The sequence below is a fragment of the Talpa europaea genome (assembly GCF_964194135.1).
Source record: "Talpa europaea genome assembly, chromosome: 11".
In the NCBI taxonomy this organism is placed as follows: domain Eukaryota; kingdom Metazoa; phylum Chordata; class Mammalia; order Eulipotyphla; family Talpidae; genus Talpa; species Talpa europaea.
Window position 1 is genome coordinate 22,771,703 of NC_140078.1, and position 20,850 is coordinate 22,792,552.

Below are 20,850 nucleotides of genomic sequence, written 5' to 3' on the forward strand. Positions count from 1 at the left end.
ACGCTAATGGTCTCCCTGCAGCCAGAGGAGGGGTGCGAGGGCAGGCTGGCTGATAGCTGATGGTAAGGCCTGTGGGGCAGGGGCCCTGAGACACGCCAGCTGGTCTCCTTATGCCCCCAGCAAGCCCCCGGAGTAGTCCCGAACTCCAGTGAGGTGCTGGGAGCTCCCAGCCCTCATCCAGGCTCTGCAACTTTCTGTTAAATCCCCTCCTAGGCAGAGGGAATAGTAAGAAGAAAGCCCTGGAGTGGGGCAGAACTCTTTCAGAACCCCTGCTTCTAGACTAGTCCTGTGATTGTAAAGGCCAGACTGAGCTCAGCCAGTCTTCTAGGTGAGGAATTAGGGGGTGGGAGCCTTGGGGAGGGAGGAGCTGGAGCAAGAGGCATCACCATCTTGGTAGTGCTCCCTGGAGCTCACTGTGCTAGTCTTACAGGAATTGATCCCTTGAGGCCCTTTGCATGATTCCCTTTTCACAGGTGAGGAGACAGAGGCTGAGATTTGCCCACCACAGGAAACACAGTCGATGTCCGAATCTGGGGCAGCCTGATTCCCATGAGAGCCCACAAGGCACTGCAGCCATCTCGGATTTCCCAAACACCACTAGGCGAGGGCACTCTGTCCCCAGGGGGCTTGGTCCTGGTGGTAGAGGGCAGCCTGGCCACGCTGACCTCTGCTCTGCCCACTGGACACCTGCAAGAAGTGCTGCTCTACAGCACCCCTGGGGTCTGCCTCCGTCTCCCCTCCTGTTAGTCTGGGCAGCTGGCCTTTGGGCGCCCTTGCCTCTGGCTCTCCCTTTCTGCTCGGTCCCTCTCAGGCCTGGCCCCTGCCTCTACCCTGGCCTCTTCCCCACATCTCTCACGCTTTTTCTCCTCAGTGGGTCTTGGCCTGCTCCTTTGTGGGGATCTGGGACAACTGGCCCAGATGATGAACCTCCCTGTGCTCCCTGCCCTTGACGGGCAGCAGGAATAAACACTGCTTTAGGGTCAGACTCTCTTGGGCTCACATCCTGGCCCCGCCAACCTCTCTGAGCCTCATTGGCAATCGGTGCGGCAGGTGCAGCCCCCAGCTTTGCACATGAGGAGGAGGGGACATGGGATCTGCACAGACCTCAGGGTGACCGTCTCCCCCAGGGCCCTGGCTCCCTGCACGTTCCCACACATGCCTCGCTCCTTCCCAAACGTTTTTGCTCCCTGTGGCCCAGCCTTGTGGGAAAAGGAGGTGGGAATTCCACTGGGGAAACCTCAGCTCCCACAATTCTGCAAGTGCCAGAATATTTTCACTCTCCTTAAATCTCCCTAGATTTGTAATTCCGCTCCTGTCTCCTTCAATATGTGCAGGTGGCCTGGGAAGGCTCCCTGCCCTAGTCTCACGTGCCAGCACCAGCTGCCAGGCTGTGTCAGGGCCACCTGGCTGGGGACCGGACCAGTACCCACCCGCTCTGTGCCTCAGTTTCCTCATTTGTATGAAGAGGAGAATGATAGTGGCTACTTCCCAGATTGTTCTGGGAATTCAGTGAGATGTTTTATTTTATTAAAGAAACACCTCTATAAAAGGAACGAAATCTGATATGTGCTTGAATGTGAATGAACCTTGGAAACATTATGCTCAGTGAAAAACGCCAGTCCCCAAAGACCACATATTATATGATTCCGTTTATATGGAGTAGGCAAATCCATAGAAACAGAACACTGATTGGTGGTTGCCACGATGAGGGGTAGGGGGTGCAGAGTGAGCGCTTCATGGGTACCAGTGTCTCCTTTTGGGCTGATGAAAATGTTTTGGGACTAGATCCAGTTGGTAGTTGTGCAACATTGTGGATGCATTAAATGCCATTAAATTGTTCCATTTAAATGGCTAATTTATGATATGTGAATTTTACTTCATTTAAAACAAACTATATAAATAAAAAAGAACCCCCTCTCTAACACACTCCGTGCCAGGCAGTCCGCTTTGTGAATGGCAATGCATTTCATCCTCAGCAACCCTAAGAGGCAGCTGGTGTTACCCCATTTTACAGGTGAGGAAACTGAGCACTGTGTCATCAGAGACTGAGCTCATAGTAGGTACTCGACAGTGTTAACTACTGTTATTGGCTGGGGCAGCCCCCCCGCCCCTTAGCCCAGGGTGGGAGAGGGGGTGTGCCCGTGTGTGCTGAAAATGCAGCCGTGAGTGGAAGTACCAGGCAATAGTGGGTGTTGAGGTCTGTGTCCTGCACCCTGAAACAGGCTTTTCACCTGCATTAGCTCCTTGAATCCCCCAAACAAGTTTTTAAACTATGACACAGGTGGGAACAGAAACTCCGACAAGTGCAGCAACTTGCACCCGGCCACACAGCAGGTCAGGGCGGAGCTGCCACTTGCATCCTCACCTGTAAACATGGGCTCCATGCTTCCTCCTGCCCCTCTTTCCTTCTGAACCCCTTCCCGCCTTAGCTGAGGTCCAAAGAGCCTGAGGCTGCAGGGAGAATGGAGACCTCGGATCAGGCAGGAGGCCCAGGGTGAGGTTTTCCCTGATATCTCCTATTTCACTCAAAACTCATGAATTCTGTATTCAAGTCCATAATATATGCATGTTTGTTTTAATGCAGAAATCATGTTCTTTCCCCACTTGGGGGAAGGAAGTCGATGGCCCGGGAAGTTCCTTCCCTGGTTGGAGCAGCACAGACTATAAGAGAGTCCGCCATTCCTTGCTTTGCTGCCTCGTCCTGCAGGCTCGCAGCGGACAGGGAACCTCACGGTGGCGAATCACACAGGAGGCCGCCCCACCCGCTGGGAGCATCCGTAGGGTCCTCAGAGACGAGTGGCAGGAAGGCGCCCCGGTCCAGGGTCCGGCGCAGGCAGGCAGTGGACGCCAGCTGGGTGAGTGGAGCAGTGGCCGTCCCATGCCAGAGCCAGAGCCCGAGACAGGGCGGAGGCGGCTGCCGTGCGGCCCCCGCCTCAGGGGGACATTCCGGCAAGGGGAGAGTCTCTGCCTGGAGCTGCTCCCAATTCAGCCACTCACCCTCGCCAGTCCCCTTGCTAATGAGAGACAAAGGAGACGGGGGCCAGTGTTCTCCAGCCAGCAACCTTCCTCGCCTGGAATTTATGAACGTTGTTTGGTTTTCAGAGTGTTTATTTTTACAGTTACCCTCTATTTATGGCAAGTGATGCTGATTTTTCATTTATGGAGGTAATAAAAGTCTCCTTTTAAGCTGAATTTATTTAAGTAAAAAGGGAAAGATGCTTTGAAAATAAATATTAAATAAATAATAGTCCAGGTGGTATAAGGATTTTGCAGAAATGGTGAAGGTGGACCCCGAAAGGTTGGACTTGGGAATCTTCCTCTCTGATACATCCTTCCCCCGTTCTGAGGCCCTCCCCTCTCCACCCACCTGGTTAACTTCAAGTTCAAATGCTGGTTAACTTTCAAGTCCAACCATGCCCCCTGGCAATTTGGCTGGCTCTCTCCCAGGCTGGGCCCATGTGGACCAGGCTGGACCTGGGTACTGGATGGTCACGAAGGTCACAGGTGGGGGCCAGCCTGTTGGGGTCTGACTTAGGACCTCCCTGGTTGCCTGTGTCCATATTGTTCGTATGTCTGTCCCCATCCCCCCTCTCATGGATATGGTCCCCTCAGATCTTCCAGTTTGGCACAAAGTAGGCGTCAATGAATGAATGAATGAGTGCTATCTATTTCTCTTTTTCTACAGTTTCTAACTTAAGTCCTCTGGGTATTTGTCTTACCTTTCTTCATCCATCCATCCAACCACCCACCTATCCATTCAGCCCATGCCTACTGGCACCTCCCGTGTGCCTGCTCCTTGCTGGGCAATGCAGGGACCCTGCCGAGGGGAGCTCCTAGGCTGGGGAGACAGACACTTTTATATCTGTCACTAACACTCCAGGGGGGCAGTGAGACAAGTCCTCTGAGACCATTGGGGCACGGAGAGGGCTGGGGAGGGCGGGCCACCTGTGAGCCACATTCCAGGAACTATGTGCAGGCAATGCCCCCAGGGGGCCCCCTGGGAGAGGTCAGGAGGGGCCAGAGCTCTTGATGCCCAGCCTGGGAGCCTGGGTTTGGCCCTCAGGGCTGGTGGCTTCCTACTGGGACACCCCAAGCATGAAGGCTTCCTGGAGCTCCCAGATGGTCCCGAGCAGGGAGGTTGGCATCCTTCCTTTGCCTTCTGCCAGGGCCCCATGTATGTCTTGTTTAATAAAGGCAAAGTGTCCACTGAACACCTACATGCTTGGCATCATTCTAGCTGTCAGGGTGCAGCAATAAACAAAATGAACCCAAATCTTCTGCCCTTGAGGAACTTACACTCATGTGGGAGGGTGGACAATAAATGAGATACCTAAGTGAGAATTACTGTTATGGTAAGTAGTAAGCAGAGAAGGGGGTGAAGAGGGCAGGGAAGACTTAGGAGGTGACTCAGACCCGAAAGAGGTAAGAATGTTGGGGTGGGAGCTTCCCAGGCGCAAGTCCAGGGAAATTTTTGTGGCATGAAGACCATAGCCTGGGATGCCATGGGAGGAAAAATAGCAAAATACATACAACATAAAATTTAGCATTTTGTCCATTTTGAAATGTATAGTTCAGTGGCATCAAATACATTCAGGTTGCTGTACAGCCAATCACCAATGTCCATTTCCAGAACTTTTTCATCATCCCATAGTGAAACTCTGTCCCTATTAAGTAGTAATGCCCCCAGATGGCTCACCCCTGGCCTGGTGACCACCCTCCACTCTCTGAGTTTGACGGCTGTACGTACCTCATAGAAGTGGAATCTTCCCAGAATATTATTCCATGTATGGAGAAACCAATTTATGTATCCATCCATCTTTGGAGGTTTTGGGGCAAGCTGGGACTCAGTTGGGGCTGGGTTGAGGGATGTCCAAGGGGCTCTACCCCTTTGCCTCTGTCTAGCTCTAGCTCTGCCTTGGTTTCCCTGACTAAGAGTTGCCCTAGCCACCAGTGCTTTATCTCACTCTGGCAGGTGTGATGGGTCTGCCAGTTCTACAAGGCTTCTTGGAGGAGGCAGCCTCAAATCAGAGATTGGAAGGTTGGAAGGCTAGGAAAACTGTTCAGAGGGAAAAAGGAAATTTGGGATTGAAGCAGAGGGCCTGGGGTGGGGAATCTCTACTCAGATACAAAGAAAGCTGTCTTTGTTGGACAAGCCCCACTGGGGCCTGCATGAGGCTCCTTGGCTGCTGACTTTGGGGAGGTGGGGAGAGAGATGCAGGGCTGTTGGAAACAGATGAGGAAGGAGAAGAGGAACTGGATGAAAGGTTTGAGTGAGAGAAATACAGATGCTATATCCACTGCATAGTCTAATGAGACAATAAGGACGCATCTTTAAAATCTTCCTGGAGGTGATAGATTTTTTGAGCTAGGTGAGAGAAGGGAGTGCTATTATTGAGCACCTACTATTACCAGGCATAAGGCATATAAAGCCTTGTGTAATCCTCTCCTCCAGCCCTCTTATTCTCTCCCCTCCTTTTTTTTCTGATAAAGAAACTGAGGCTCAGAAAGGTAAAGGGGCTTGTCCAGGTCACAGAGCTCAGGAGTAGAGGAATCAGGATTCAAGCCCAGGTCTGAAGGCAAAGCTCTAAAGGTGTGTGCTGGCCTAGAAGGCTGGGCAGGGTCTTCAGGTCATCTCTGCCTTCTCAGAAACCAAATGCTCTGACTTAGGCCAGGGCCACGGAGCTGTTTCCTGCAGATGATGCCCGGATAACCGGGCCTGGGGTTAATTAAAACATCACTCCCCAATTAAAAGCAAAAAAGAAGAAGATGTTACATTCAATCAAGCCCCTTTCTCCTTCTCCCGCAGAATCCTAATTTGTGGACAACGGTTTTCATTGTCTTCCCAGGGAGCCCAGCCCCGCTCAGGCCCTGGGGCTGCAGAACACAATTACATCCCTCTCAAAAATCTATGTTATACCAGCCTCCCTGGGGATGGGCTGTGAGGAGGTAACTGAGCAGGGAGGGAGGACTCAGGGGCGGGGAGTCAAAGAGAAGTAGTTTTAAGTCCCAAATTTAGCAGGGATGCTGATGGAGACTGGGGATCTGGTGATTAAAAGGAAAGCGGTGGAGGGGTCTGAGAAGAGGAGCAAGGTCTTCGTGTTACAGACTCCCACTCTAGAATCCTCTAAAACTGGGTTCAGATGTCACCACTTATTACTGTGCGGCCTTGGGTAAGTCCTTAACTTCTCTGAGCCTCAGCTTCCCCACCTGAAACATGGGGGTACTAATGATCATACCTACCCCATAGCATCAGAGTGGGGACGTGAGAAAATGCGTGGGAAGAGCTTGGCATCGTGCCTGGCACAAAGCAAGCTCTGTTTCTTTGAGATGATTATTGTATCATCATCCAAATTAGTGTGAATTACCTTCTAGTTTCTGGTGCGGATGTGGTCCTCATTCAGTGTTAGGAGAGGGAGCAAGAACCTTTTACCAGTTTGAGCTGCTTCTTATCTTCAGTGGAGACAGGAAGAACTGAGTTCCCCGTCTCTGGAGGTGTGCAAGTGGGGTGCAGAAGTGTAGAGCCTCGTGGCTAAACTTTATCTGTAGATCAGACCCAATCCTGGTAGGGGCTGATGGGCCCCTGGGTCTTGGTCACACTGCTGGTCAGACTTAGGTTCAAAACGCAGCTGTGCGTGAGTCTTGGGCAAGTCACGTCACCCCTCTGGGCCTCATTTCCTTCATCTGCCAAATGGGAGTGACAAGTCTGCACAAAGCTGGGCATGCAGTAGGTGCTCAATAAGTGGTGTGGATTCTTTTTTAAAAAAAACCAAAGCTTTCTGGATTTCCCTCCTCCCTGCCTTGGCTCCTACTGTTCTCTTCTCCCTACCTCATTTGTCAGCACCCATGCATCATTCAGGACCTATTTGACATGTCACCTTCCCCAAGTGAAATTGAACTTTCCCTTCCCAGTGTGCAAGGAATGGACCATTGGATATACAGCACTTTCTCCCTGGGGTTGTCTGAGCTGGCGGGGCTCTCGGACCATCAGGATTAACCCCTGTTGAACAGAAGAACAAGCTGAGACATTTTCCCAAAGTCACACAGCCTGTCAGTTGCCATCCCTGGCTCCCAGTCCTGTACTTCTAGTGCCTATGTGCACACACAGCTTCTCCCTTGGGGCTCCTTGGGGTGGGGCTAGGACAGCCTTTAAGCTGCTACCTGTGAACAAGGAGACTCAGATATTCCACCAAAGTGCGGAACCTCAATTTCCCTGCTGGTCCTATAGTCACACCACCCTTTACCACCACTAAGATTGGAGCTAATAGGAGGCTGAGGGGGCCTCCCCCCATCCCACCTAAGCAACTCTTGACAGAGTCTGAGGAGGTCAGAGAAACCCCATGACCAAAGCCCACCATGGGAGGGAGGGCTGGTGGCAATATCCACAGCAACTCACCATGTGTTCATAGAGCAGGTTCTCTCCATCTTCCCAGTTGAAGCCCCTACCTCCTATTGGCTCAGGATCACCTGTCTCACCAAGGCCGGGGGACGGGGGCCTGTCACCTCCTCTGGGAAGCCTCCCCTGATTTCCGCAGGCTGGGTGAAATGCTTTCTTGTGCCTCTCCATGCTTTGCACTCAGAATAAAATGAGCACCCCAATCTGCCCCACAGGATGCTGTAAGGCTGGTCATTTTTGGCTGTTTTTTTTTTTTTTAAGATTTATTTATTTATGCATACAAGAGTTAGGGTATAGGCCATGGGTGCAGTGGGTGAGAGGATTCACCAGAGACAGAGTGGGGAGCAGAAGAGGCAGATCTACTGAAATACACTGCTGAGGGGAGCAGCGGGCGAGACAAGAGAAGTCTGCTGTGCCATGTGGGTTAGTCCCTGGCTGGGGATTGAACTCATGCTTCAGTGGCTGGCAATAGCTTCAGAGTGCTGAGACTTAACCCCTTGCGCCACCAGGGAGGCCCTAGGTTGTTCCTCTTTTTTTTTCCTTCCTTTTTTTAATTTTATATATTTTTTACATCATTTTTCATTTTTGCACAACGTATGCATTTCCATCTTGGTTATAGTCCCCATACAATCCCACCCCCTTGTTTTGAGCCTACTCCCTCCTCCCCGCCCCCCCCCCACCCCGCGCCATGTGTCTCTGGTTTATAGTTGCTTGTTGATTTTGATTTTTACTTTATTATAATTAGTTTTTTTCTTGATCCGTTATTTAGGTTTTCTAAATTCCTGCTATGAGTGAGACCATCTGGTATTTTTCTTTTCCTTTCTGGCTTATTTCACTGAGCATGATCCCTTCTAGCTCCATCCATGTTGCTGCATATACACAATGGAATATTACTCAGCAATCAAAAAAGATAGGCTGTTCCTTTTTAAGGATGAGCTCTGCAGCCAAAAGTTTGAATTCTCAGGGAAGAACATTGGCCTCAGCAGTCACACAGGCCTGGGTTCAAATTCAGGCTCTGCTGTGTGACCTTGGAAGGATTATTGCCCTATGCTGGGCCTTGGCTGCCTCCTCTGAGCGGTGGGGTGAAGGGGAGCAGAGGCAGCACAGATTGATCTCCTGCTGGAACACCCTCACGCAGGGCCACTGTGTCGGGGAACGTGACCCATCTGAAGAGATGTCGTGTGTAAAAGACATGCTGGACTTCAGGACTAGCATGAGACAAGCTAAAAGCCCTCATTAATAATTTTTACTACATGTTGAAATACTGTTTCTTGATATCTTGGGTTAAATAAAAAAACATTAAAATTAATTTCTCCTGTTAAATTTTTTTTGTTTCCCTTTTTTTAACACAGCTACTAGAAAACTGGAAATTCTATATGTGCCTTACCCATGAGGCTCAAGTTCTTCTGTGGCACAGCGTCCTCTAGATGACCACTACTGGGGTTCCGGTGGAGAGGTGGCTGATAGTAGGGTCTCCTCCCAGGCTGTTTGGGGGTGAGAGGTACTGACTAAGGATTCAGGACCCGGGACCTGACCTTCCTGACCCTTGGTTGCTGTGCAACCCCAGACCAGACACTGCCCTCTCTGAAATCTGATTCTGCATCAATAAAAGAGTTGTTGGGCCAGAGTCAGGGTTTTCAGTCAGTTACAGCGGAAGGGAGAGGCAGGACAAAGGCGGGTGGAAGAGTGTTCTGGAAGCAGAACCCACAGGTGCCCTGCAGGCTGAACGTGGGGTGTAAGAGCAAGAATGAGAGGTCAAAGATGGGGCCTGCCCAGTGGCGCAGCAGGTTGAGCACAGCGCTGTGAAGCCGTCCGCAGCCTCTGCAGCATGTGTTCGATTCCCGGCTGGCTAAAGATGGCTCTGAAGTTTTTGGCCTGAGCATTCAGAAGGCAGAGTGGGGAGTCCCTCCTCTCCAGGAGCTGGTTTAGTTTCCTCCCAGAGGAACAAGCGTCCCCACTTCCAGATCCCCGCAAGAAGGCACCTCACACATGCCTGGTGTGTGTCCAATAATTCTGACAACATTCGTTTCTCTTAAACAGGCTTTGTTTACATAGCAGCAGCCAATACCTCCCAGGCCTCCAGGAAGCATCTCATTAACCTTTGACTTTAGGGATCAGGGATATTGCAGACTTTCTCTCAGTCCAGAAAGTGGTTGCTGGAAAACCCCCAGTGGAACCCTGTGTGTGCAGCAGAAAGACCAGAAGCTTCCAGATGGCAGCATTTGTTCACCGCATTCCCCAAACCCTTAGTATCCTGGGAGGGAGGAGGCAGGGGAGCACAGAGCAGGGTGTCCCAGCCCAGACCCCCTCTTTTCCTATCCAGAGTTGAATGGGGATTGGAGGGCATAGGCAGCCTGGAAGGTAGAGTGTCTCCTGCTGGGTGTGGGGTGCCTGGGGTGGGCTGCAGCAGTAAAGTGGGGAACAAGGTTGGGGGGACTGATGGGCACATTCCCTGGGCGACCTGCATGTTGCGAGATCTCTTTCCAGGGTGAAATAATTGCTCCTGAGAAGAGGAAAGAATTCTAATTACATCTCAGGGTATTTGTTTGGAGGGAGAGAGACAGAACATATGGTGGGGAGGGGCCTTGAGCCATATTAAGTAGGGATTTGTTTTCTCATCTACTTGGTGAGTGGGTGGGGCTCCTGCAGGGCCAGGGAAACCAACTCTCTTGGGCTTTGGTGGGAGGCAGGTCTGGGAACCCGGGGAAGGAGAATGTTCTAGCAGTTAGACGCACATGGGTCAGCTGTGGGGAGCTGTGTAGCTCCCAGTCCCCAATCTCAGGACAGTCCTGCAGTAGTTACAGGTTCGTGGTAGTGGCCAGGCAGAGGGGGCAGTGCTGTGGGTGGTCAGGATGCCTCTCTGACTGGGCTAAGCTTGAAGTGTGAGAGGCTTGTCCGGCAAGTCAGGGTCAAGGGAAGAGCATTCAAGGCAATGGAAACAGCAGGGCACAGTGAGGCGGGGCAGGAGAGGTGTTCACAGGACAGAGGAGGCCAGGGGAGGTGGACAGGGCCTGAGGCCCCCACCCGTGGATTTGGTCCTATTTATAGTGGGGAGCTGGGGGAGGGTTCTGAGCAGGGGGCGGCCAGGTCTGATTGGGTTTCCAGCACTGCCTGCTGTGTTCTGGGGGTGGGAAGAATCCAGAAGGCAAACTCGGGCCCAGTCTTGGGGGAACACTCAGGGCCCTGCACCTGCTTCTTCATCCCCATGTATTGCCAGCCACAGCTGCACACCCCTCCGCCTGGCCCCACTGCACTTCTCCAGGTGTCTGCAACCCCCGAAGCCAGGCCATTCCTGCCCACAGGCCTGGCTGCTCTCACTTTCTCCACCTCTCCCCCACCCATCTGTGCCCAGTGGCCCTGCTGTTTCCTGAACCACCGCCACTGCTCCCCCATTTCTCTGCACAGCCCTGTTCACGGAGACGCCCCACGACATGACGGCGCGGACGGGTGAGGATGTGGAGATGGCCTGCTCCTTCCGTGGCAGCGGCTCCCCCTCCTACTCGCTGGAGATCCAGTGGTGGTACCTGCGGAGCCGCAGGGACTGGACCGACAAGCAGGCGTGGGCCTCGAACCAGGTATGGCCCCAGGGGAGGGGCCCAACTTGGCTGGGAGAATCCTGGCCCCTAGGGAGGGGTGTCTGCAGGTCCTAGCTCTGCCCCTGCAGCACTCAGCTGTCTCCTTCCTTCTTCCTGAAATGGAGGCTTATGTTGTGAGGGGACATGGTGGTGAGCAGGAAGCAGAGGACGGCTGAGCACTTAGGGTATTACCCCATCAGAAGGGACTCCAAGGAGCACAGAGTCCCACCCTTTGGTGGACAGGTGGGGGAACTGAGGCCGGGGGACAGCAGCTGGCCCCGGGTTATACATGCAAGACAGGCTCCTGACTCGCCCGCCACCACCTCTCCAAGCTGGGCGGACAGTGTTTTGTAAAGGAACCTGCAAACACTGAGCAGCGTTGTGGCTGGGTGCAGGCTCCAGTGTGCAGGCACACACGTGCCACACGCTCCTGCAGCCCAGTCAGTGCACACACATTCACCTCCACTCACGTACACACTCATCAGTGCACACCGAAGAGCGTTGCTGCCCTGTCCACATGTATTGCCCCCTGGCCAGCAGCCTCAATGCCCACTGCCAACCCCTGTGACTCTGCGGAGGGTTTTCTCCAGACACGGAGCCTGCCCACCCCGATGGAGAATTGGAGTATAAATACCCTGATCCCCGGCCCCTAACTGGAGGGCTTCCTGTGCCCTCTTCTGGGGTGTCCTGCAGGAGTGAGTTCCGGTGGCCACAGCGGAAACCGGCTTGGTAACAGACCCATTACTGACTTCCTTCCCTTTTCCCTAACTCACCCACTCTCCTGCCACATCCCTGCTTGCACTCGCACCTTTGTCTCATGGTCTGCTTCTGGGGGCATGCAAGCTAAGACACTTTGTGTGTATACAGATAAAACTCAAACATGCACGGGGGTGCTCCCCCTGCACATATGCACACGCACATTCCCTCTTGTTCATGAAGCACCTGCTCACATATTCAGATGTGTTAAACTCTTGCTCCTGGGGTGTCAAGTCCCCAGCACATCCAGCCTGCCTCCCAGGCCTTAGACGACCCCAGGGGTCTGAGAAAGCCCTTAGTTGCAGGTACTCGATGCTGGGAGCCTCGGGGCCAGCTTCTAGAATATGTACATGTGTGGGTAGGACATGTGGGCAGGGCTCCAACAGCATCTGCTACAAACACACACGCGCTTGTTTGACACGCCAAATACAAACACATTCACAGTAGAGACACACGTGTGTAGACACACTGCATGCACTCTGTGAGGCAGGAATGGACACAATGCAGGTTTTCTGATCCCATGCAGACCAGGTAAAGGAGGAGTCAGAGTCCTCAGTGGTTTTTTGCAGGTCTTTTATTGGGATTACCAGGTACACAGCAGGTAAGGGTGCTGGGGGGCCAGGAGGCTGGCAGGCCTCCCAGCCCCCAGCAAGTCTTCATTCTATCTGGGCTCTCCAGCCTTCTCTCAGCTTCTGCTTCTTTTGCTTCTCTCTCGGCTTCTACTGGTGCCCCCGTGACGCCGCCCTTAAAAGCCCAGTCTCAGCCCAGGTGAATCCCATCTACCTATGCCCACACTCTACCCCAGGTGCCCGCCATCAGGCATGCATTCAGGACCGCAAGGATCCATCCTCTATCCTGATGGCGGGAGGGCAGAAAAGCCTGACATTTTTCCTTACCCTACACACTCACATTTCCACAGGTTCACATCCATACCTGCCAGGACGCCCGCCTGTCTGCATGCATGGCCCATGCACTGTCGGGCTTCCAGATACCTCCTCTCTTCCTTTGCTCGGCCGCCCCCTGGCCCCTAAGTGGACACAGAGCAGATGGACCCCCAACTCCAGACCCTGTGGCTCCCAGAGCTAGACTCTCAGCAGTTGTCGGTGTCCCCACCCCATGTGCTAACGCCTTGTCTCTGCTCTCTCTCTGCCCATCCCACTCCCAACAGCTAAAAGCATCTCAGCAGGAAGACGCAGGAAAGGACGCGACCAAAATAAGTGTGAGTTTTGATAATGACTTCTTGCAAGGGCTCTAATGGAGGACACAGCTGTAATTTAAAAAAAAAAAAAAAAATTGGTCCAATTCAGCAGGGAGCTTGGGCAAGAAGATGGAGGAGAAGAAAAAACGGGGGTGGGGGGCAGGAAATGGCCCTGTTCTGTTTTTTAAAAGCCAGGGATTTTTCAAGTTCATTGAATGACAGGCACGAAAAATGACAGGAGAGAAGATGCATTCTCTCCTGTCGGGGCCAAGGCTGCGTGCGTCCCCGGTGCTGCGTGCCTGCCACAGCGGCATTTTTTATCTGGGGAACCAACAGGGTCTAATGAGACTCAGCTGGCTTTTTCCCTGCCCGTCATGACAGACTGCGGCAGGATCTCACGGTCACCCGGGGGGCCAGGCTGATGTGATGGGGGAACTACAGCTGAAGGATTTCAGGCTGACTAAGCCTTCCTAAGTGCTGACTTAATGTCTCATCGCTTCAACTCTGTGGGGAAGGGTCGAGCATGTGCCCATTTCACAGGTGGGGCCACTGAGGCTAGAAGGGTTAAATACTCGCTGGAGCTTGTGGTTGGCTGAGACCACAAGCTCTATCGCTGGGCTTTGTTGGGTGGGGGATTGGGGCAAGTGGGTGGGAGACAAGGGCTCAGGGGTGATGGTTTCTGCGGGAGGTGGCATCCGAAGTTGGGCCTAAAAGAGGCAGCCGGGATTGAGAAGGAGGCGGAGGAAGAGCACGCTGAAGAGAGTGTGCTCCCCTCCTGGGGACAGGGTGACCATGGGGCCGAGCTGCATTTGTGCCTGGGGCGTGAGGTCAACCTGGCAAGAGGCTAGAACTCCTCCAGCGACACACTGAAAAAACGAAGGTGCCCACAAAAGTATGAATGTGTATGTGGGGGGGGGGGTAGAGGAGGGCCTTCAAAGTCACCCTTTTCTGCCGCTTCTTCCACTCTTTTTCTAAGACTTCTGGGGTAGCTTGAGACCCCAAATCCAATTAGACACAGAGGCACAGAAGAGCCTCTGTAAAAGTGGGCACCGAAAGGCATGGGAGTGCACTGCTCGGTATTGGGGAACAGGGAGGAGGCTTCTTGGCCACTCAAGCAAGAGGTGGGCAAATAAGAGAACAGGGGACTTCAAAACATCTGTCTCAGGGCCTTTCTGAGTTGGGGTCTGGAAATTCCAGCCATTTCTAGCTTACATGGCTGCAGGTCGCTCCCTCTCTTGCCCAAACACCCAGCCGTTAAACCAGGACGGATAGAGAGATCTGTGTGTATTAATACACCCTGTTCATTGCAACTCTCTCTCCTATGATTTTATTTGGGGTTTAAGGCAAAGGAGAGAATCATCTAATTGACTTAGAGGATTAGAATTGGAGGCTGCTGGGCCCCACGTGAGGGGAATGTGAAGATGCTAATTAGTTAAATAAAATAAATGTGCTCAGCGTGATTGCACAATTGCTCCTCACCCCCAGCCTCTGCAATTCTGGCACCAGCTGGGGCTTGGGGGTCTGGTTAGGAAACCCACAGACAGGTATAGACTCAACTCTCGGTGCAGACGGCGTCACACGCACGCCCCTTCTGCTATACCCGGATTGGACATCAGCCCACACTTCCGGCAGGGGTACGCCCTTACCTGATGGCCTGGGGAGGTCTAGGAAGGCTCAAACTTGGCTCTGTGGCCTTCAGCATTCGCTGCCACTCTCTGCTCACCCTCTGGGCTCTCATCTTGCCTGACCCAGCTTCTTTTCCCCTCCCAACCTTGCCTGCCTTCCCACCCACCCGTCCCCTCCCACCTGCAGGCCTTTGCACAGGCCAGCTCCTCTGTCTAGAACACTGTTCCTCTCGCTCCTTCAGAACCCAGCTCCAGAAGCTTCTGTGGACCCTGTGACTTAGCTAGCACCCCTTTTCCCTGCTGGCTGCATTTGCTTCCTTCTCTAATTATCCATCTGTGTGAGAACAGTTGACCCTGGAACAGCATGGACTTGAAGGCTATGGTCCACTTATGTGGGTATTTTTCTATCGGCAGCTTCCACATTCACCATTCAACCCATTTTAAATGTTGGTTGGTTGAATCTGAGGATGTGGAACCCAAAGTTTGGGTGGATCAACTATAAGTTACATGCTGATTTTGGACTGCATGGGGGTCAGCGCCCCTGACCTCCACTGTCTCCAAGTTGTTCAAAGGTCAACTATTTGTTTCACGTCTGTCTGGGAGACAGTGGGCCAGGACTTGCCTGCTTGGTGTCATTTTTAGAGCTTAGGACTATGCCCACACCCAGTAGTGCCCCAGAAATATTTACCCAGGGTTGTCACCTGTGCCCAGGAGTGTCGGAGTAAACTGAGACCAGACTGTGATACAGACACACTTGCGGGCCGAGCATCCCCTGCCTGCACGTTTTGTGTGAATGGGGGGCATGAGCAGGCCCATGGCGGGGAGGGCGGTAGAACCTGGAGAACCGAGCCCCACATTACAGCCGCAAGCGGAGCCAGGCAGGAATTCCAGCCCAGTGCCCCGTGTCCTCTAAAGATCCCGATTTCAATGGAGCACCTCCCAACTTTGAACTCTTGGGACCTAATTTGATTTTTGAAAAAAATGTGGGCACCAACAGCAGAGTCTACTGCCTGGGCCACCCCAGCACCTGTGGAGTCTTGAATTCTGGGAAAGGAAGTTCATCAGCTTCCAGGGGGAGGTGGGGACAGAGTTCTGTGGCCTGTTAGGACCACCTGGTGACCCCGGGAAGGCTCAGAATTGGCCTGCTGAGTGCAGCCTTGGATAGAGCAGACACGCAGACACGGTAGAGCCAGGACCCAGCGTCCCCCACCTGCCTGGCAGCTTATGTGTTTTGAGGATTCTCCTATTAGGCTCTCACTCCTGGGCTCAGGCAAATTCTTATGCTTATTGGCCATTTTCAAGTTCTGCAAGTTTTCCTTTTGATGTAAAGTCTTTTGGGCTAGAATTTTAATTTTCTGTTAACTAGTTTTGCAAGTAGAGATGGTCTCCAACTTAATTTTAAGATAAGGTGGAATTCTGCACACAGACCCCTCCTTTCCCAGGGGCCTCACCTGCTTTCATCACCGGAAGTCCCTCCTTGGATTTATCAGGTGTTCAGGCTATGGAGCCACTCCTGGCATGGGTCTGGGGAAAGACCCCAGTTGGCCCACCTGAGGACCCAGGTGCCCCTGCTTCACTGGGAAGGCTGGGCCTGGGGCGAGTAGGAGGCTGAGCTGGATCATGGCATGGACTCGCCTCGTCTCTTTCAGCATAATTAGGTGCTTAATTGCACCGCAAAGGCCTGTCGATGCCTGGGCCGAGATGATTATGATTTACAGCCATGCGGCCATGCGGGGGGCTCTTCTCCTGGCCTCTCTGGTCACGCTGCAAGGCTGTACTTCGGGGTTCACTGGCCAAGTTGTGAGTGATGGAAGCCAGCAGATGGCTCCTACCAATCCCAACAAGCTGCAGCAGGATGTGGGATCCCGTCCATGGGCTATGCCTCTGAGAAGGGATGAGGTTCCCCCCAGAAATGAAGGACGGGGGGGCCTAGGGAATGAAGTGAGAGGGGTGAAAGACAGACAGACTTGTAGTTTCCTGATCATGGGGCCCCCCCTGGGCTGGGTCGCTGTCACCAGCTCAGTGACCTTGGGCAAGTCACATCACCTCTCTGAGCCTTCGGCCTGACCCACAGCGCAGTCATCCATCCTGGTGGGGTGCACAGCATGGGCTTAGCGCGAGGTTTAAATAGGATGAATGAAGCCTAGCACCTCACCTCACAGGGATCAAGCGCCTCATAAACACTTGTTACCAGCACTGCTGCTACTGTTATTATTTTTATTATTCCTCTTCTCTGGAATGTGTGTCACTGTGAGACCCCTGAGGCAGGTGGGGGTGGAGGGGGTGGAGGGGTAGGGGTGGGGTGGGGGGAGCAGTCAGATCTGTGTTCTTGCTATTGAGATTGAGGTCTGGGCTCTGCAACTACCGCGAGCCTCTGTGGCCAGCGCTGGGACCTGGCTGCTTCACAGCTCGGAGTGGATCCCCAGCGCCCTGCTCAGAGTAGCTGCTCACTAAATGTCTGCCAGTGAACAGATGGGCCTAGCCCAAGAAATCTGACACCAGGGTGCTGGTGACTCTGCAGGGCCAGAATCCAGCCTTTCAGAGCTCCCTGCAGTGCTCCCAGCTCCCCCTCCCCTCCGGTCCTGACTGCTCCCAGGGAGAGCCAGCCCAGGCCTTTGCTCCCTCTGGGGGAGAGGTGGTGGGCAGAGGGTGGGGTAGAACTTGGCGCTCCCACCCTAGGAGCGCCTGCTCCCAGCGCTTCGCATTATTACTCCATTAGCGCCTTGTAGGGTTGACAAATGAAGGATAATTAATATCCGTGAGGGAAACAGATGTTGAGGTAATTCGCTCCCCGCTGCGCATTTGCAACGGCATCTCCTAACTCGCCTGAGAGCATGACAGGCCTAGGACCTCTCCGTGCCCTTGGTCAGAGGTGATGGAGTCAGCAGGGCTGATGGCCTCCAGCTGGGCCCAGCCCCACAGCGGGGAGGGGCGCTGGTTCGGGGGCCCCCTTCTAAAGGGGCAGCTGGAAGCAGTTCCCACCGCTTGTCCCTGGGAAGTTCTGCCTGTGTCTGTCCCACCTCGTGCTTCTGCTGCTCCTGAATTCCATGTTATCTTGCTCTTTGGGGATGAGGACCAACCTGGAGGGCTCTGAATAAGGGAGGGGGGCTGGACTCCCTGCTACCCAGCTGCCCTCTTTCCTTCTAGAACCTGGGAAGTCCTCTATGCCTTGGCAGCTCTGGTCAACCCTTGTGGGTGGGGCACACCATTTGGAGGATTAGAATATATGGAGGCAGGTCTGGCTTAGGGCGAGGTTTAAATAGGATGAATGAAGCCTAGCACCTCACCTCACAGGGATCAAGCGCCTCATAAACACTTGTTACAAGCACTGCTGCTGCTGTTATTATTTTTATTATTCCTCTTCTCTGGAATGTGTGTTACTGTGAGACCCCTGAGGCAGGTGGGTCTGTCACTCACAGACTCATTGTCCATGGGAAAGTCACTGCTCCTTTCCAGCTTAGTTTCACCATCTCTAAAGTGGGTATAATCGTGTGTCTGTGACCTGAAATTAAGCATAATCTCTGGATACCACTTGATTTGGAGAAAGAAGGAACTATAGCCAGTCCAATCACTCGACATATATTTTATTGTTATCATTACTTACCTGATGTCAGGCCCTGTGATGATGACTCAGATGAGTGAAATACATCATCCCTGCCCTCATGGAGTTTGCAGTTCAGCCAGAGAAACAAAATCAAGTCAACAGACAAATGATTCTCAAATCGTGCTTTGAAGGAAATACACAGGGGCGTATGATGAGGTTATTAGGCTCCCATGAGGTTATTAGAGAATAATTGGGGAGTCAAGCAGTGAAGAGCGATGGGGAAAGCGCCCAGGCAGTGTGCGCAAAGGTCCTGAGGTCAGAAAGAGCTTGGAATTTGGCAGGAGATGAGACGAGGCCAGGGATGCCAGAGCAGATTAGTGAGATGATTGCAAGTCATGTGAGTGAGTGACCAGCAGTAGGGTAAGTGCCATGCAGGCCTGTTCTCTTCCTCATCCTGGCCTTGTCACTGCAAGCGTGACTAGTTGGGGCTTCCCCCTACAGGAACTAGGCTTGGCAAGAACAGGCTGGATGGTTGTTGCCCCAGTCCCCCAGAAGGGAGAGACTAGTAGACCTCAGGACTGGGACCACAGGCCTGCAGCCCACTCAGCTCCAGCCTGGGCTGGGTAAACCTGTAATGCCAACAGGTAGTAAGGTTATTGGGAAGAGGGTCACCAGCAGGTGCTTGGGGACTGATCTCTACTATTCTGTCTGGGGGGACAGGGCTGCAAGAGGTGGGGCAGGGCTCCTTTCAGCTCTTGGTAAAAAGGGGCCAAGGAAAGAGCGAAGCCTCTTCCTACCGTGACCCCATTCCATAGGCCCAGCTTCCCCTGCCCTTTAAAATAACATTATTTTGAAGTTGAAGTGTAGACTCACAGAAAGTGGCAAAAATAGGTCACAGAGTCCTTTGTACCCTTCAGCCAACTTTCCCAGGAATGTTTGTTATATAATTATCCAACTACTTTTTCTTTTTTAACTGAAAGAAGTTCACAGTATTTTTATCTTAAAAACATACTTACTCCTAAGAACTGTAATATGGATACTACCCATCACCAGGTGGCTGGATAAATAAATTGTGGTATATCCATGTGGTGGAATACTATACAACAATGAAAAAGAACAAACTGAGTCATGCACCAACATGGAGAAATCTCATGATTCCATGTTACCTGACTGAAGTCACACAAGAAGGAGTTCAAGAACAGGCGAAACTAATATCTGGTGATAGAAATCAGAGTGGTGTTAGCCCTATGAGCCTGACCTAGAGGGTCAAAAGGGCATGCTTTAGAGGATTATAAATGTGATGATGTTCAGATAAACATATACATGAGTAACATTTCATCAAGCTGTATTTACAAGCTGTGTGCACCCTACTGTATGTAAGTTACATTTCAATTTTAAAATAAGATTAACCAACCAAATAAATAGACAAATAAGCAAGCAAAAAGCAAAGTACAAAAACAAATGTCATAGGCTCTCTTGTTCCCCCCAACTGGAGCGAACAGTTATCATTCTCATATATTTATGATCAGCCTTTATTTTTTTTATTTAAAAAAACAAAGCATTTCAGACAAACTAGGAATTCACTTTGCAGTCTATCCCAAGTCCACAGCGCTTCCTTGGGCTCCAAGTAGACAACCACGGCTCAGAGACCTTTGTGTGTGTGCCCTGTCTATTTCAAATTTCTACACACACAAGTCTTCAAAACCAGTATAGAGTATTTAATGCCCTTATTTGAAGAAATGGCATCACACTGTAAGAGCTTTGCAATGAGATCTTTTCACCCTGCATGTCACTGAGGTCTAACTTTTCTACTGCAGTGGTTCTTTTTAACTGCTGTGTAATATTCCATTGAATGGACCTACCCTGCTTATTTATCTGTTCTATTGATAGACAGTTAACGTTGTTTCTACTTTTTTGGTATTTAACTCACTCTCCTGCAAACCTCCGTGTGCCCTAGTGGGAATGTTTCTGCGACAGGAGTGGGATCCCGGTCCTTTGCTCCCCCTTTCTTCCCTGCTGTTACCCAGGGCCAGGTCAAGGTTTCTCTGTCGCCCCCAGGTGGTCAAGGTGGTGGGTAGCAACATCTCCCACAAGCTGCGCCTGTCTCGGGTGAAGCCCACGGATGAAGGCACCTATGAGTGCCGTGTCATCGACTTCAGCGACGGCAAGGCCCGGCACCACAAGGTCAAGGCCTACCTGCGGGTGCAGCCGGGAGAGAACTCCGTCCTGCACCTGCCAGAAGTCCCTCCTGCAGCACCCGCCCCACCGCCTCCCAAGCCAGGCAAGGAGCTGAGGAAGCGCTCAGTGGAGGAGGAAGCCTGCAGCCTCTAGACTGATGCCCTACCCCGCCACCTGCCGCCCCCGCCACTATGGCTGTACAGAGTGCATGAGGAGCCGCTGGACCGCCAGGGACGGGACTGCCCGGTGCCAGCCTCCTCGCCATCCCCGAGACCGCCAGTGGCCCCCACATCGGCCCTCCGCCCGCCACCCCTTTTGCTCAGCATGTAAGCCCCACCCAACCCTTCCTTTTCAGCCCCCTGCTGTGACCCGGCTTGGAGAAGCCTGAGGAGGTAGCTCAGGGCATCAAGGGGATGATCACCCCAACACTGGGGCGGGGCTCCATGCTGGGGCAGCTGCCCCCTTCTGTCACCAGCTTCAGTGGAGTCCAGTGTTTCGCTTTGCTTGCTTGTCCCCCATCCTGCCCCAAGCCGGGCCGCCCAGCCTTACTTTCCCACCTTCCACCATCCCCTGCTTGGACC

General features: G+C 52.6%; 1 protein-coding gene across 1 annotated transcript in view; it reads left to right on the forward strand.

Annotated features, from left to right (window-relative positions):
- VSTM2L (V-set and transmembrane domain containing 2 like) overlaps positions 1-20,548 on the forward strand; it is a gene marked incomplete at its 5' end in the record, with an annotated part of 30,397 nt that extends 9,849 nt beyond the window's left edge. The window contains 3 exons of the mRNA XM_084247331.1: positions 10,799-10,968; positions 12,893-12,943; positions 20,150-20,548. Coding sequence (XP_084103457.1) covers positions 10,799-10,968; positions 12,893-12,943; positions 20,150-20,422 — 494 coding nt within the window. The 3' untranslated portion in view covers positions 20,423-20,548. The remainder of the gene's footprint in view (positions 1-10,798; positions 10,969-12,892; positions 12,944-20,149) is intronic.
- Between the last annotated feature and the right edge of the window lie 302 nt (positions 20,549-20,850).